General features: G+C 41.5%; 1 protein-coding gene across 1 annotated transcript in view; it reads right to left on the minus strand.

The window, feature by feature from the left end:
- Window positions 1-5204: 5204 nt before the first annotated feature.
- Window positions 5205-15244, minus strand: part of spata6 (spermatogenesis associated 6) — a 112738-nt gene continuing 102698 nt past the window's right edge. The window contains exons 11-13 of the mRNA XM_078219390.1: window positions 8186-8285; window positions 7012-7097; window positions 5205-6086 (exon numbers count right to left, since the gene is read on the minus strand). Of these exons, the coding sequence (XP_078075516.1) occupies window positions 5927-6086; window positions 7012-7097; window positions 8186-8285 (346 nt within the window). The 3' untranslated portion in view covers window positions 5205-5926. The remainder of the gene's footprint in view (window positions 6087-7011; window positions 7098-8185; window positions 8286-15244) is intronic.

Here is a 15244-nt window from a genome sequence, read left to right on the forward strand (position 1 = left end):
AATAACAAACAGCAAATTATTTTATTACATTAAGCAAAATCAGCTTGAAGTTGTCATAATTGTACAAAAATATTTAATCATGTTAATGAAAATACAAGCTGCAGTTATACTGTAGCTATTAACCATCAGTAGAATAGTTATACTATTTATTGTAAATCAGTGATTGTTACAGATCAGGTGCAGGAATTTTTAATGTTGAAATAAATTGGGACCAGCCAATGTGTCTTATCGTTGAAACCATCAATTCAAACAAAACAATTTAGGCAACAAACCACTTTTAAGTTCACCTGGAGTTGCACTGCAGTTGTTGTGAGATGATTTCCAAGTGGAGGTCTCGCATTACTTGACTTCTGTACAATCAAGCATCAAGCATCGGACACCTGAGTTATTGCACCTCTTTGCAAAGATGTAAAACTATTGTATTCACAAATTTAGATAAGTTTGAATAGAAGGTCATTAACAAAAAAACTGCAAATCACTTTTTTATGAATTTGCTTCAATTTTGGATTTATTGGTCATGATTCTGCTTCTGGATAGGGTGGATACTGGGAGGATGAAGCTTGTAGGAGACTAGAATTAGGGAACACAGTAAAATGGAGATGAGGAGATTTTTTGAGGAGGGTTGTTAGTCTCTGAAATTCCATTCCCCAGAAGCAATGGAGGCTGGTCATTGGATTTACTCAAAGCTGAATTAGATGGATTTTTGATGGTCAAGGGATCAAAGGTTATGGTGGCATAAGGAAAGTGGAGTTTAGATCCCAACCAGATCAGCTATAACCTCATCGAATAGAAAAGCAGGCTCCAAGGGCCAAATGGGCTACTCCTGCTTCTAAGTACTCTGTTATTGTGCTCTAGTACCAATGTGCACTGTCTGGGTACATATCACTAACACTGCTAATTTCCTAGCTTTGGAGAATTAAAGATGAGGGCTTCTCCCTGTAAAGATTTCCCATTGCTGCTTCAATGGTACAAATTTATAAGTGTTGCAGCAGGTCTGTTGCTACAGCACTGCTGCAGTTGGGAGTGCTGCTAAAGGGGCAGGAGTGCCTGTCAACTGCCCATTTCTTGCTTGAAGAATTGATGGTGGAAAATTGAGGGTACACAAATGTCATCTCTTGGACATCCCAATTCAGCCTAACTTTTAGGCATGCACAACAAGCACACCCAAAACCAATGGGAGGCTGATTATAGCTACAAAGAAGAGTCCTGTTCAGGTTGTACAACCCTGTTGCATTTTTTTAGATACACATAGGCTTCTGTGCATTTCTCTACCCATTGCTATCAAGTGATAATTGTTCTATCCAGCAGTCCTTAAGGATTCTCCTTATTTTGGGCCTATTGGTGTGCCAATTGGCCTTTAGTGCTTGGCAGTTCACCTGAATGATACTAAGAAAGCCCACGTTTCTTATATGTGGACATTGAGTGGGTAGTATAGATGCTCCTCCAATTTCTTGACTTTTATGAACAAATAATAAAAATTGTCCGCTAATGACCGCAGGACTGGAAATGATTAATTTAGTTAGTAATTCTAGCATGGAGAATGCATTTTAAAAGTTTATCAGTTCAACTATCTTTGAATGCTGCATCTTAACTGCTAAAATATGAGTGTAAAATTGCCTGCACTATTCCAGTGAATTTGGGCTATATGGTTAATGTCTTCGGATGAGACTGTGAATCTAATGCTTCAAATCACAGGGCTGAATTTTCCCTACTGAGGTGGGAAACTGCAGTTGCAGCTATTTTGCCTCCAATGGGAAATGATGGGAGAAGTGGCAGGAGGAGGCCATCAGCTGAAACTAAAGAGGCCTGGGTTCAGATAGCTGCCACTCAGCAGCAGGAGAAGAAAAGGGATTCATTGTCATAAAAGATTCAGTGACCTCAAAAATGTTCTGTCAAGGTGAGTGTAATCTCCAACCCTCAGGAAAGGCCTCTGGAAAATCAATCTCCAAGAGATGTAGGTGCCCCAATCTCCCAGTGTACTGGGAGATCTCCTGTCACTCCCCCATCCCTTCACCCCATGGACATTGGGACCTGCTGCCGATAGATCACTTGCTGCCGCCCCCCACCCCGGACATCACCCTCACTGCCCTCTTCACCCGATTGCAGGATCGGTCATCGCCCCCGGCCGATTCCCATCCCCCCCCTGATTGCAGAGTCCCCCACCTTCTCTCCCACCCCTATGGAGCTCCCCCCCCCACAATCATGGTCCCATCCCCGTGGGCAATGCCAAGCTGCCAGTGGGCAGTGCAAGGGTGATGATTTTTTTGCCTCTCACCCAATCTTACCGGCTCACCATGCTGACTGACTGGAGGGATGAGCCGGTAAGATTGCCCCCAAAGACTCTGCTAGTACTGTCTTTTGAGGAAGGAGTTCTAAAGTTCTACCCTCTGAGAGAAAAAAAAATCTCATCTGTCTTAAATTGGTGACTCCTTACTTTTAAACAGTGGCCCCGAGTGCTAGATTCTACTACAAGAGGAAACATCCTCCCAACACTTATATAAACTTTTTTATTTAAGGGTCTTCCCCTTGGAATTTTTCTTTCTTTTCGGAATGTATCTATTTCATGTTTTCTGTAATATCCCCTTAAATGTCTGACACTACATCTCAAATAACCTATCCCTTAACCTCATTTAGTTAGCTCTGCTTTTATTCCCACATAATGGCCCTTATTTAAGTTTAAGATATTTGTATTGGACCCACTCTTCTCTCCCTCAAACTGAATGTAAAATTCAATTGTATTATGATCACAGCTATCTCCGGGTACCTTCTCTATGCAGTTATCAATTAATCCTGTCTTGTTACACAATACCAGGTCCAGTATAGCGTGCTCCTTTGGCTCCAGAACTTGCACTTCTGGATGCTTAAAACATTCTATGAACTCCCCATCTCGACTACCTTTGCCCATCTGATTTTCCAGTCTATGATTAAAATCCCCTATGATTATCTGATAAGCTCCCATTATCTTTCTTTACACTCTGTCCTACCATGTAGTTATAGGGGGCCTATACACCACTCACATGAAAGACTACTTGCCTTTATCTTTCTCATCTCAACCCACAACTGCAATGTGCATCTCGGTCGTAAGCTAAGACATGTGAGCAGGCTTCTTCTACCTCCTCCGAAGCCACAAGAAGGAGTGGTTGAGGGTGGAGGCGAGCACTAAGTGGATCACTGTGGAAACTCTTTTTTACTATCTGTCTATGTCAATGATGACATTTTAAGCCACACATCTGGCACTCCTTTCATTGCTGCCATGACAGGAAAAGTGGTATGTGGTCATGAAATGATAATGGATCCTCCATATTGAGGGGAAAATCTCTGGTCAAATGAATGCCTGAATACTGTGTGCCAGCTCTTGATGCCAACTATGCAGTGCCAAGGGTACCTCTTTTTCAAAGGCTGAGAGCTCCTCTGTGCACTCATCCTCTTATGGGGCCAGAGTAATGCCCTGGAGCGGCCATGACCAGCTCACCATTCTGTACCCATGCCTTCAGCTGGTCAGCCTCCGTGCACAGAACACATGCACCCCTGTAAAAATTTCAACCTTCGCCTTTAACTGGATCATAATGAGCTCTTAGAAATTTCAGTTGGCCTGAATCAGGAGGCAGATGGGACGCTATCCCATCCTTACCCCTGTCCTGGTGAACTGCTGCTGCAAATGGTGTCCCAAAATCAACATGCTGGCAGACAGCGCTGATACTTTTGGGATCCATCTGCCTTTGTTCCCATTCCTGGTGGCCCTGACGATTCAGCCTGTATGTAACAATCCAGTTATTAAACATGGTGGAAATCATTCTCCATTGCTAAAACATCATGTTATCACTGTTATTAAAAATAATGCAATCATCCTATTATTAAACACAGTGCAATTACTGTGTTACTAAACACAATCTTATTAAATAAATCTGTTATGAAAGAGTGCAATCACACCATGTCATTAAAAATTCTGTAATCGCGCAGTTATTAAACATAACATCATTGCTTTGCTAAATATAGTGCAGTTACACTATGTTATTAAAAACAGTGGCCTGAAACTTCCTCTCCGAACGTAACCCTGGAGTTAGACCTAAAATTTTGCCCACCCTCATGCCCATCAAGTCAAATTCAAGTCTCCTGCAATCTCAGTAGAATATATCCAAACATTAAAATCAGCATAAACAATTGAAAAACACTCGACTTACATTTTGCTTGCGTTCATTAAAGTTAAAGGGAAAATTAAAGTTTTTAATACAACTTACTCTATAAAAATACATTTTAAAAAATGAAGAATATAGTGCAGGTTTCAATGAAAATAACTTTTTAAAAAACCATTCCACTCAAAATTTGCAATAATTACATGAAATTCAAATCACTTCTGTTTGTTTACTGAGAGACGTTTTGCATAATGCAATGAGGAAACTATACTGGACATGTTGCATCGGGTCCTTAGTAGGTTGATTCATTCCTTTAACCATCTTTTGTATTTGTAGATTAAAAACATGAGTTCAAATAACAGAACTAGTTCTTATACTGATTTACATAAAAATACATTAGTTACATACAGTTATTCGGACATTTGGAGTTCACAAAAATCATCAAAAGCATAAGTAAATTTAACAGAGGATCTGCCAATGTAATTTAATAGTTTCTCTAATGTTAAACTACCTGTATACTTAACTCCTTATATTCCAGTGTTTAACATTTCTCAGTAAGGGCTCATTGCGACAGTTTCATAAATCAGTCACTCTTTAACATCATCATTTCTTAGTTTAGATAAATGGAGTAAAATTTTCAGGTGGTTCTATGATGATCTGCCATTACTTTGATGGAAGATCTGTTGAACCCCCAGAAAAATCGGCATAAATGGTTGTTCACTGTTTCTCTAGAGTTAGAAATGGGTGATTGAAAGAAACCCTGAGGAAGTTACTGGAAAAGATGTATTTCTACAGCTACACCAAAAAATGTAATTTTAATATTCAGTGTTCAGGAATGATTTGTCAGATTCCAAATTATTCTCCCACAAAGTTGCATATAATGAAAAAGATGTTAAATTCTTGAGGCACAAAACTAGCATTTAGTGATGTAGCTGTAAATCTTAACAACTGCAACAGCTTAAAATATATTGTTCAATATACTGCCTAAACTGTAAAGATTAATAAGAAGGTATGTTTTACTAGAATTTTACAATGATTAATAAAATATGCATACATAATGCTCAGTATACTATGACAGACTGGGAATTTTTAATTAGAATTGAACTTTTCTGTGAACAAGGACTACATAAAAGCAGACTGCTATCCCTTACTGACTGCATTTGACATTTGGCCTACCTAACCAATGTGAAGTGCTTTATTTTTAAATGGATATCATTTTGACTTCTAACAGAGATTAGTGGCATAATATTCACTTTTCACAGATATAGCCTTTGATCCTAACATCAACTCACTATTGATTTAATGGAATGTACATAATTTAAGCAAGTAGAGTTATCTAATGCCAGTTATGCAAGCTCTCCAAATAGTAACAAAATATTTTTCTACAAAATCTGAGCATGCCAATGCTTTGGTTTGCTATTTCTAAAACTAATTTGCAGAGTCACTATATATTGACTGCAAAATGTAAAATGTTTTAATAACTTTAATTATCCTGGTAAACTACAGTTGAATTTTGTGCTCCCACTTTTAGTACATGGGTAAAGCAGAATTTATTTTCAAAATAAATAGGGAAATTGCCAAAAATCTAATTTTTTTTCCTGATATCAAAAACCAAAAGTAATCATGATTATTATGGACATTAATTATTGCTACATGTGGAAAACATACCGACAATACAATTAATTATTGACCATTATTTGTGAATTCTAATACAACAGCAACAGGTTGGAGAAAAAGCCCCAAACCCAAGGCAAACACAGTAACAGACAGAAGTATATTGATCTTTGTAATCTTTATGTGCTATCTGCAGCTTTCTTGTACATATTTCTGTAGATCTTTTCTAGACTTTCTTCAAAGATTGCCCTGTGAGGCTTTCCTTGATAAACAGCAGCACGATTCGACCAATAATCACCATCACCCAGGTGTACAGAAGCATTTGTCTGAAGCACTGAACTGTAGAGGGATAGAAAGAAGTCCAGATTGAACATCTGTACTAATTTTACAAAACTTGCAACTTATCTATTTTATTCTAACAGTTAATACACACACTCCAAAAATCGGTAATTTGTTACAAAGTAACTAAAATATTTTCAGAGAAAAATATATAAAATTTGTCTATACTACTTTTACAATGCTTTCAAATTCTAAAGGCAGAACATGTTAACGTCATAGGTTGAATACCAATTAAGTTAGGATGTATCCCTCAGGATAAAGTGAAACATGCAAGGCCTAGGCCACAGGCATTAAATGGGAAGGTGAAAACTGAAGGCCAAACACAAAATAAACAATTGCCATGAATTTCTTCAGGGGTTCTTCTAACTGGCGACCATGATTTGGGCTTCCACTGTGATGATGGCTGATTAGGAGGACCCCAGATGATATTCCTGGCAAGAAAATGAAGCAAAGTTTGCTCGAGAAGGTATAATAAATATCACAGGATATGTTATTTCACTGACTCTGGATTTGGCCAAATGGATCATAATAATCTTTTCTGATCCTGTGCATTTATGTACTACGAGGTATGGGAGTCATTTGAAGATCAGTTGAGGATAATTACAATCAATATTAGTAGATATAAAGCAACAATAATAAGGCAGACTGTAGAAAACAATATGAGATCCATTTTTTCAGCCAGATAATAGTAAAAGACCATTTAGGTATTTCAAGGGATACATTGAATAGGGTGTTTTAGATGATCGGGGAATTGCAGATTTTTAAATAGTTGAACCAAACGTCTGGTATATTGATGATGATGATGGTAGATGGCTAGGTAGTTAAAATAAACCCTCTTACTTGGAAACTGCCTGAAGTTTCTCAAACCCAAAAGAGATTTAAGGCAGGCCTCAGAAAATTTTAGAGTATTAAAATCCATCTGTACCTGAGATGGTCTGAAGTGTCACACAATCGATCAATAAATGAGGCAGATCTTCTGCCTGAAGGATAATCTACTTCAGCAAAAGAATCCTACAACATGAAGCAACAGTCAAGAAAACTGATAATTATCAACAATTCTACTTCACTATTTTCGACAGGCATGTCAACAACATTCTGAGGTGCAAAGCCTCAAGCTCGAGTCTTAAATAATCAGCTGACTTCCTTTCCCATTGAGGAGCCATGACCACCAAGAGCACATATTAGAAATGTCAACACATGCTATGCACAATTTTATGCTACACTGGAATTTCCTACAATGCCAAGAGAACAAAAAATACATACATCAACATCAAAACTGCAATTATTAAGCTGTTAAAATTGTGAAATTTCTTCCTAAACTCTTAGCAAACTGAGATGTGATTTCAATCTCAAAAATATTGACCAGTTGATTCCTGTGTGTAACATTGTTTAACTATCAGTAAAGGATTTTTGTTGGTTCATCATAGTAAAAGTTGGAATAATTTCCCATTTGGCAAGCCTGGTAAGAGCATGTAACATCTCATCGGAGTTAACTATCTATTTTCACTCAATTGTTAGCTTGGCTTTGTGAAAGTACTTTCATCTTTGAGTCAGAAGACTGTGGGTCCAAGTCTCACTCCAGGATTTAAGTAATAATCTAGGCTCTCAATGAGTCCTTTCACAATCTTAATTGCCAGGGCTCATGGATTGGGTGAGATTTTAAAGCTACTTTCTCCCCATCCTGGTGAAACTTGCTGGCACTGAGAATGACACATCAGACAGTACCGCATCAGTATTACATCTCCTCCACACCACCCCCCCCCCCCCCCCCCTGTTGCCCTCCCAGTGGGACCTGAACATTCAACCCTTGGTTTCTCAGCCTATGAGAGAGGGGATATAGCCGCAACAATGAAATATGAAGGAATAATACACAAAGCATTTTTTTAAAAAAATAGAACCATTGCTGAATATACAAAGTAGAAGTCAAGCACTCAAAAACTATGCTAAATACAAGCCTGTTGAAGTTCAAATTTAATTATTTAGTTTCCCTTCATTTCAATTCCAACATTAAGCTCTTATGTGACTTTAGGCTTAGTTTTCCGGTGAATTTTCAGTTTATGTTTCCAATACTATATAAGTCAAATTATTATAGTACTTACAAAATGCAGCTTTTGTCTTGCACTGTTTGATTTCAAAACTTTTAGTACTCGCTGATGGATCTCCTCCCATTTTGTTGGCCCAGAGAATTCTGGATAAAATCTAAATTATACATAAAGCATCCACATTGCTTTATATCACTAGTAATAAATAAGAACAAAGTTCACACAAAATGCACTTATGGAAGGGTAAGAACCTTGCTCTCTGAAGATTTTCTGAGGTCATGACCAAAGCTTTGTGTCGAGCCACCCTTATGACCTTACTGGAAATGGCTAATTGGAGGCCTGGTTTTATCGGCAGCATGGGGCTAATCTGCCAACAGTCGGATTCTGGTGGCCTCCCCAATCTGGCCCAAAAGCCACTAATTGGCTACCTGTAGGGTAACTGTTTCCATTGCTCACCTGCCTCTGGCATGTTTGCCGGGAGGCAGGATTGCATAGGGTGGTTGAACCAACAGGCACCTCTGCAAATCTTCCCCCATTTGCCTGCAAAGCTACCTTTGTGTGGCTGGTAAGAGCTGCTCTTTTTAAAAAGTCAAAATGCAATGAAGAATGAAAATGTAAAATATAGTAAAGGCCCCAGGTTTTTCTTTTACAAAAACAGCACTATCTTTGCACTGATCTTCTATAGAAAAAAAAGATTCACATAAATAAGTCCTCAAAGTTCTTTTCTCCCAAGATACACATATATGTTTAAAATTGTCTAAGTTGCAAGGCAACTATATCTCCTTCGAGGTAATAGGTTCTATCACTCTATTCCCTTTGGACTGAAGCCACATTCCATAAAATTCCTGAATTTTGGAGATATGCAATTCAACCTTGTTGCAAAATAAGCTTAAGTAAGGCTAAACAATGTTGTCAGTTTTTAACACCAAGATGGTTTTGATTTTTTTTGACAGTTCAAAAGGCGGCTCACCACCATCTTCTCAAGGACAATTAGCGATAGCAATATATGCTGGCCTAGCCAGTGATGCCCACATCCCATGAAAGAAAAAAAATCTTGAAGATACCATTACGCAAATGATTCTGACAGCACATTTGTGTTCAAATTTATAAATTTTCTTGATGAAAGGTTCTGACTCATCTTGACATGTCTGTAAAACAATGCTGTTATTTTAAAAATAAAAGAAGTAATTTTTCAATAAATCAAGCGATTTACTGAAACTATTGACAAAGTAATCTGGTAATTTGTGTGTTCTAACGAATGTCATTAATGATCAAAAAGCAATTGTGTGAATCTTGGTAGACTAGGGAAGAGAAGAGAAATATTTTTATATTTTTAAATAACCAGTGTTGGTGTTGATCACATCAGCTTCATTACTAGCACACTGGCAATTGTATTTGTTACAGAATATTCTCAGCAATAAAGCTAGTCTTTAACATCTGTTTGCCAGGCAAATTCAAAACTGCTTTTGTTTTGCTACTCAATGCAGAAAATCCTTAATCAATCATTCAAAATCAGACATATATTTTTTAATTAGATTAAATTAAGTGATATAAAAATATTTTACGAGCTCAGCTAATTAATTGCTTGCATAATAGTGTAACAATTTGGACAATAAAATTATTATTTTCAGGTTTATGTTGCTCTTTTAGTCAGGTACAATATGAAATATTTATCAGTTCATATCCTGGTTTTGTGAAAAGGATGACTTTCCTTTGACAATAACGCACTTGGTTAATTGTAAATATTCTCACTATCAGTATGAGGTGAGAGTGACTACTCTTGGCATTTGACCAAGTGTGACATCAAGGAGTCCCAGCAAAATTGAAGTCAATGGGAACCCAAAGAAAAATTCTCCCCTAATTGAAGTCATGCTTTATGCAAAGAAAGACGGCTTTGCTTGTTGGAGACCAATCATCTTAGCCCAGGACATCACTGCAGGAGTTCCTCAGGGTAGTGTCCTCGGCTCAACCATCTTTTGCTGCTTCATCAATGACCTGTCCCAATACCATTCGTCCACATACAACAAAAACCTAACAACATTCTGATTTAGGCTGATAAGTGGCAATATTTGTGCCACACGAATTAGCATTACCATAGCTGAATCCCCACCATCCATATCCTGAAGATCACCATTGACCAGAAACTTAACAGCATCAGCCATCTAAACACTGTGGCTACAAGAGTAAGTCAGAGGTTTTGTGTTCTGTGGCTGGTAACTCACCTCCTGACTCCACTGAACTAACATTTTATTGAAAGCAAAGGTGGATGGAGTTTATTAGTGTCTGAAAAAAACCCCAGTCAAGTCCTTTGTTTAAACATTTGATGTGTGCACATTTCTGTTACATCAAAGATGTGCTGGAGCACATATCCTATTACCTTTCAAATAACATATAGTCAATTCCCTTGTTGCCAACATTTTATCTCACCAATCTATTTTGTAGAACAAGTATTCACTGGAACATTTTTTTATTCAACAGATAGAGAATAATGGCTCAGCCATTTGCCATTCCTATCCACTAGTCTGTGCTATTGTATAAAGTAAATGAATTGCAGCTTTATTTCATGAAATTTAGATTTTCAAAGTCAATATGACATTAATTTTAGATATGGGATTGGCTACCCCTCTCAGTTGTCTGGAAGTCTCCCGGAATCGATGATTAATCTCCTTTGAACTTCCAAGAGAAAACATATGAGAGTTTGTGGCTTGTGTATGCAGAACTTCTAATGTGTCAAATTTAAGTTCTGGCTCCAAGTCCTTCCTGCCCAGTGTCATAAAGGAGAACTCATGTGTTGTCAACATTGGGCAAATGGCATAGGTGGCATAAGTTTCAATTGAATCCAAAACCAAACAGATGTAAATGGGGATCCTGCCTTTTAAAGTCATGATCCCCATTACATTATTGGCAGGGGGTGGAGTGGTTAGGGGGGGGAAACAGGTCAATAGAACAGGGAAATCCCACCAACGTGAAAGCAATTTTCAACCTCTAGTTCGTTTTTCATGCCGGCAGGACTCGGCACACCATTCACTTTGTTCCTGCCGCTGTCAATGAGAATTCCCATTGAAGCCACCTCACGCTGCCAGGAAACCACAGTGTGAACGGCAGCAGAATTCTGGCCAATATGTTTTGCAAATCCATCTAATTTCTTGTTTGGTTTTGGATTCAATTGAAACTTATGCCACCTATGCCATTTGCCCCGCCCCGCCCCATACTAACATTTGACAAAGTATTTTTTAAAATTGCTGGAAAAGCTGGCAGTGCACTGACAGGCTACACTCCACTTTCCCGTCCAAGTTGACACTCAGCCAAAAAATGGCAGTCTACTTTTACATAAAGTTATCCTTAAATTATTTTATTTTTTACCCAAAAGTAAAGTTCTGGACAAGCAAGGATACTCGACCATAAGGAACCCAACTTTTATATGGTAAATGCATAAATGTTTGCAAAATGTGGACAAATACTTAATGATCAAATGTTACTTGATTAACTCCAGGAATACATCCAATCAGAATCGACACTCATAGTTGGATCATCTGACAGATGTACATAAAGCATTCAAAAATCTGAAGCTGGTGAACTGGTGCAACGACAATAATCTCTCCCTTAGTGTCAATAAAATGAAGGAGATAGTCATCGACTTCCGGAAACATAGTGGAGTACATGCCCCTGTCTACATCAACGGGGATGAAGTGGAAATGGTTGAGAGCTTCAGGTTTCTAGTTCTCCAGATCACCAACAACCTGTCCTGGTCCCTCCATGCCAACGTTATAGTTAAGAAAGCCTATCGATGCCTCTACTTTCTTAGGAGGCTAAGGAAATTTGGCATGTCTGCTACGATTTTCAGCAACCTTTACAGATGCACCATAGAAAGCATTCTTTCTGATTGTATCACAGCTTGGTATGGCTCCTGCTCTGTCCAAGACTGCAAAAAACTACAAAGGGTCGTGAATGAAGCTCAGTCTATCACGCAAACCGGCCACCCATCCATTGACTCTGTCTACACTTCTCGCTGCCTCGGCAAAGCAGCCAGCATAATCAAGGACCTCGTGCATCCCAGACATACTGGGTGGAATTCACCCAAAAAAATTCTAAATGTCGAATTTGTGTGAAAACTGGAGTAATTCATGCTGTTTTTTTCAGTGGGAGTTCAGAGAAGAATCTCCCACACTCTGTGCACTGCAGAGGGCACCAGCGTGAATATCATTAAATTTCAGGGGGTCTCTTCCTGCTGGAGAGACAGAAATCAACATGCTGAGCAGGCCACTGCATAGGTACTGATTAATCAGAGCAGAGATCAGCGCATGTGCAGTGGTCTCGCACCGATGGCCTCCCGATTGCTGGCCAGTTCGATCGCTGGCCAGCCCCGCGACCCCTGCAATGCCGGCTCTCTGCATCTCCACAGTCCGTTTGCTGGCCCTCCGACTGTTCCTGGGCCCAACCCCAACCCCACTCCTTCCAGCCCGCCATGATATCCAGCACCCCCCAACCCGCAGTACCGACCCCCCCAGCAGGCTAACCCCCCAACTCCCAACCCGGCCCGATCGCTGGGCTTCCTCCTTCCCCACCAATCCTGACTGCAGAGTGGTAGCAGGACCCCTGACCCCCACCGATCACATCCTAGGCCCCACCCCATCAGGCCCCACCCCCTTGTGCCAAGTTGCACCCTGGCCATTGAAACTTTGCACATTGGGCAGTGCAAGGGGCACAGGCTGGCACTGCCAGGGTGCCAATGCCCAGGGGGCACCATGCCCCGCTACCAGACCCTCTGGGGCCTCAATTACCCTCCTTCACTTAAGACCATAAGACATAGGAGCGGAAGTAAGGCCATTCGGCCCATCGAGTCCACTCCACCATTCAATCATGGTTGATTTCAACTCCATTTACCCGCTCTCTCCCCATAGCCCTTAATTCCTCGAGAAATCAAGAATTTATCGATTTCTGTCTTGAAGACGCTCAACGTCTCGGCCTCCACAGCCCTCTGTGGCAATGAATTCCACAGACCCACCACTCTCTGGCTGAAGAAATTTCTCCTCATCTCTGTTCTAAAGTGACTCCCTTTTATTCTAAGGCTGTGCCCCCGCGTCCTAGTCTCCCCTGTTAATGGAAACAACTTCCCTACGTCCATCCTATCTAAGCCGTTCATTATCTTGTAAGTTTCTATCAGATCTCCCCTCAACCTCCTAAACTCCAATGAATATAATCCCACGATCCTCAGACGTTCATCGTATGTCAGGCCTACCATTCCTGGGATCATCCGTGTGAATCTCCGCTGGACCCGCTCCAGTGCCAGTATGTCCTTCCTGAGGTGTCCTTCAGCAGTGTCAGGCTGCTAGCTCCTCAAAATGGGAGCTACTGTAATCTCTGCTGGAGTGAAATACTCTGGCAGGGTGGGAGACACTAGTGGGCCCAGAGAATTCAGTCCTGGGCCCGCTGAGCACATTCGAATAATATTGAAAGGACCATTTAAATGGTCTGTGCGTCCCTGGGCCATTTTCTGGCGTGGAGCAGATGCCACCGGAAATCTGGTGCTGGGAGACAGATGCGGAGTGGGAACGCTCGCACAAACCCCGCGAATCGGCCGCTGCAAGGTTCTCCCGGCTCGCTGCACTATAGAATTAGGGGGGTGTGGTGAACCACCGTTGGTTCCCACTGGATAGTACTGAGCCAGGGTCTGGCCAGTACTACAAGGATGTACATATGTTACTGTTGGGTTGTGCTACTTGTTGCTGTTGGGGTTAGGGTGGGGTTGTTACACCTTTGTACTGTAGTGTTGTGGTACATCCCAGTCGGGCTCCGCCTCCTGGGAGAGGTATAAAAGTCCCTGCTCTGGCTGGGACCCCTTCAGTCTGGGATCGTGTATATAATTATTGGCTGCTTCAGTACAGTAAATAAAAGCCTTTATTTCCCGAGCATCTAGCCTCGTGTTTGATAACGCGCATCAATTTTATTTACTGTTGTTAAACTCTCGTCGAAGGAAAAAAAAAGAGTATGGAGCAGATCCTGAAGCCGGATCGCCTTACACTAGATCCACGTGCGGTGGGCGCCTCTAACACCTTCGACCACTGGCTGAAGTGCTTCGAAGACTACCTGGCAGCCTCCGCAGCGGTCACCACAGATGATGACAGACTCCGGGTCCTCCATGCGAGGGTAAGCGACACTGTCTACCTCGCGATCCGTGCGGCCACCGATTATACTAAGGCCCTCGAGCTTCTGAAGAAGCGTTATATCAAACCGCCCAATGAAATACACGCTCGTTACCTCTTAGCCACTCGACGACGGCAGTCTGGCGAAACGATGGAGGAATATGCGAACGAGCTCCTACAGCTAGCCAGGGGCTGTAACTGCAAAGCTGTGTCGGCTGAGCAGAGCATGAACGACCTCGCCCGAGGTGCGTTTGTGGCGGGAGTCGGATCGTCGTACATTCGACTTAAACTATTGGAGAAAGGTAACCTTGACCTTACCCAGGCAATCGAGCTAGCGGAGATGCTGGAGACGGCCTCCAAAAGCTTAGTATTGTATCCGGAAGACCACGTGGAGACAACGTGGCAGGAGCAGTCGCCAATCCCTCCTCGTCCCTTGGGTTCGAAATGCTGCGTAATGGTGTGCTCACACTCGGGCCAGACGACGGCAGCAGCTCCGGGCGGCCCGCGGTGTTACTTCTGTGGGGGAGCGAAGCATACTCGGCAACGGTGTCCCGCTAAGGCTGTGTTGTGCTCCGCCTGCGGTAAGAAAGGGCACTATTTGAAAGTGTGCCGATCTAAATCTAGGAACGGCAGTGCGGCCTGCGATTCTTCAGAGCTCAGCTCTTCGTCGTCGAAATCATCGAGGGGTTCGTCCACGTGTGAGGCCAGGACGACGCCATTACGGTCGATGGAGTCGGAGGTGTGTGACCACCAGGGGTCGCTGAGTTTGGCGCCATCACCCACGTGCGACTTATGGGAGTGGCCATGTTGGTCGGCACCGACCGCGAACGACCAGCAGGGGTCCTCCTCGTCGATTTCAGCTGCCTGCAGTGGCGCTCATGAACCAATAGTGGAGTCGATCATCCTGGACCAGGCCAAGCCTCATAGACTTGACAAATCTATGATGAACATCCAGGTAAATGACCACGTGATT

Source organism: Mustelus asterias, chromosome 8 (assembly GCF_964213995.1).
Source record: "Mustelus asterias chromosome 8, sMusAst1.hap1.1, whole genome shotgun sequence".
Taxonomy (NCBI): Eukaryota; Metazoa; Chordata; class Chondrichthyes; order Carcharhiniformes; family Triakidae; genus Mustelus; species Mustelus asterias.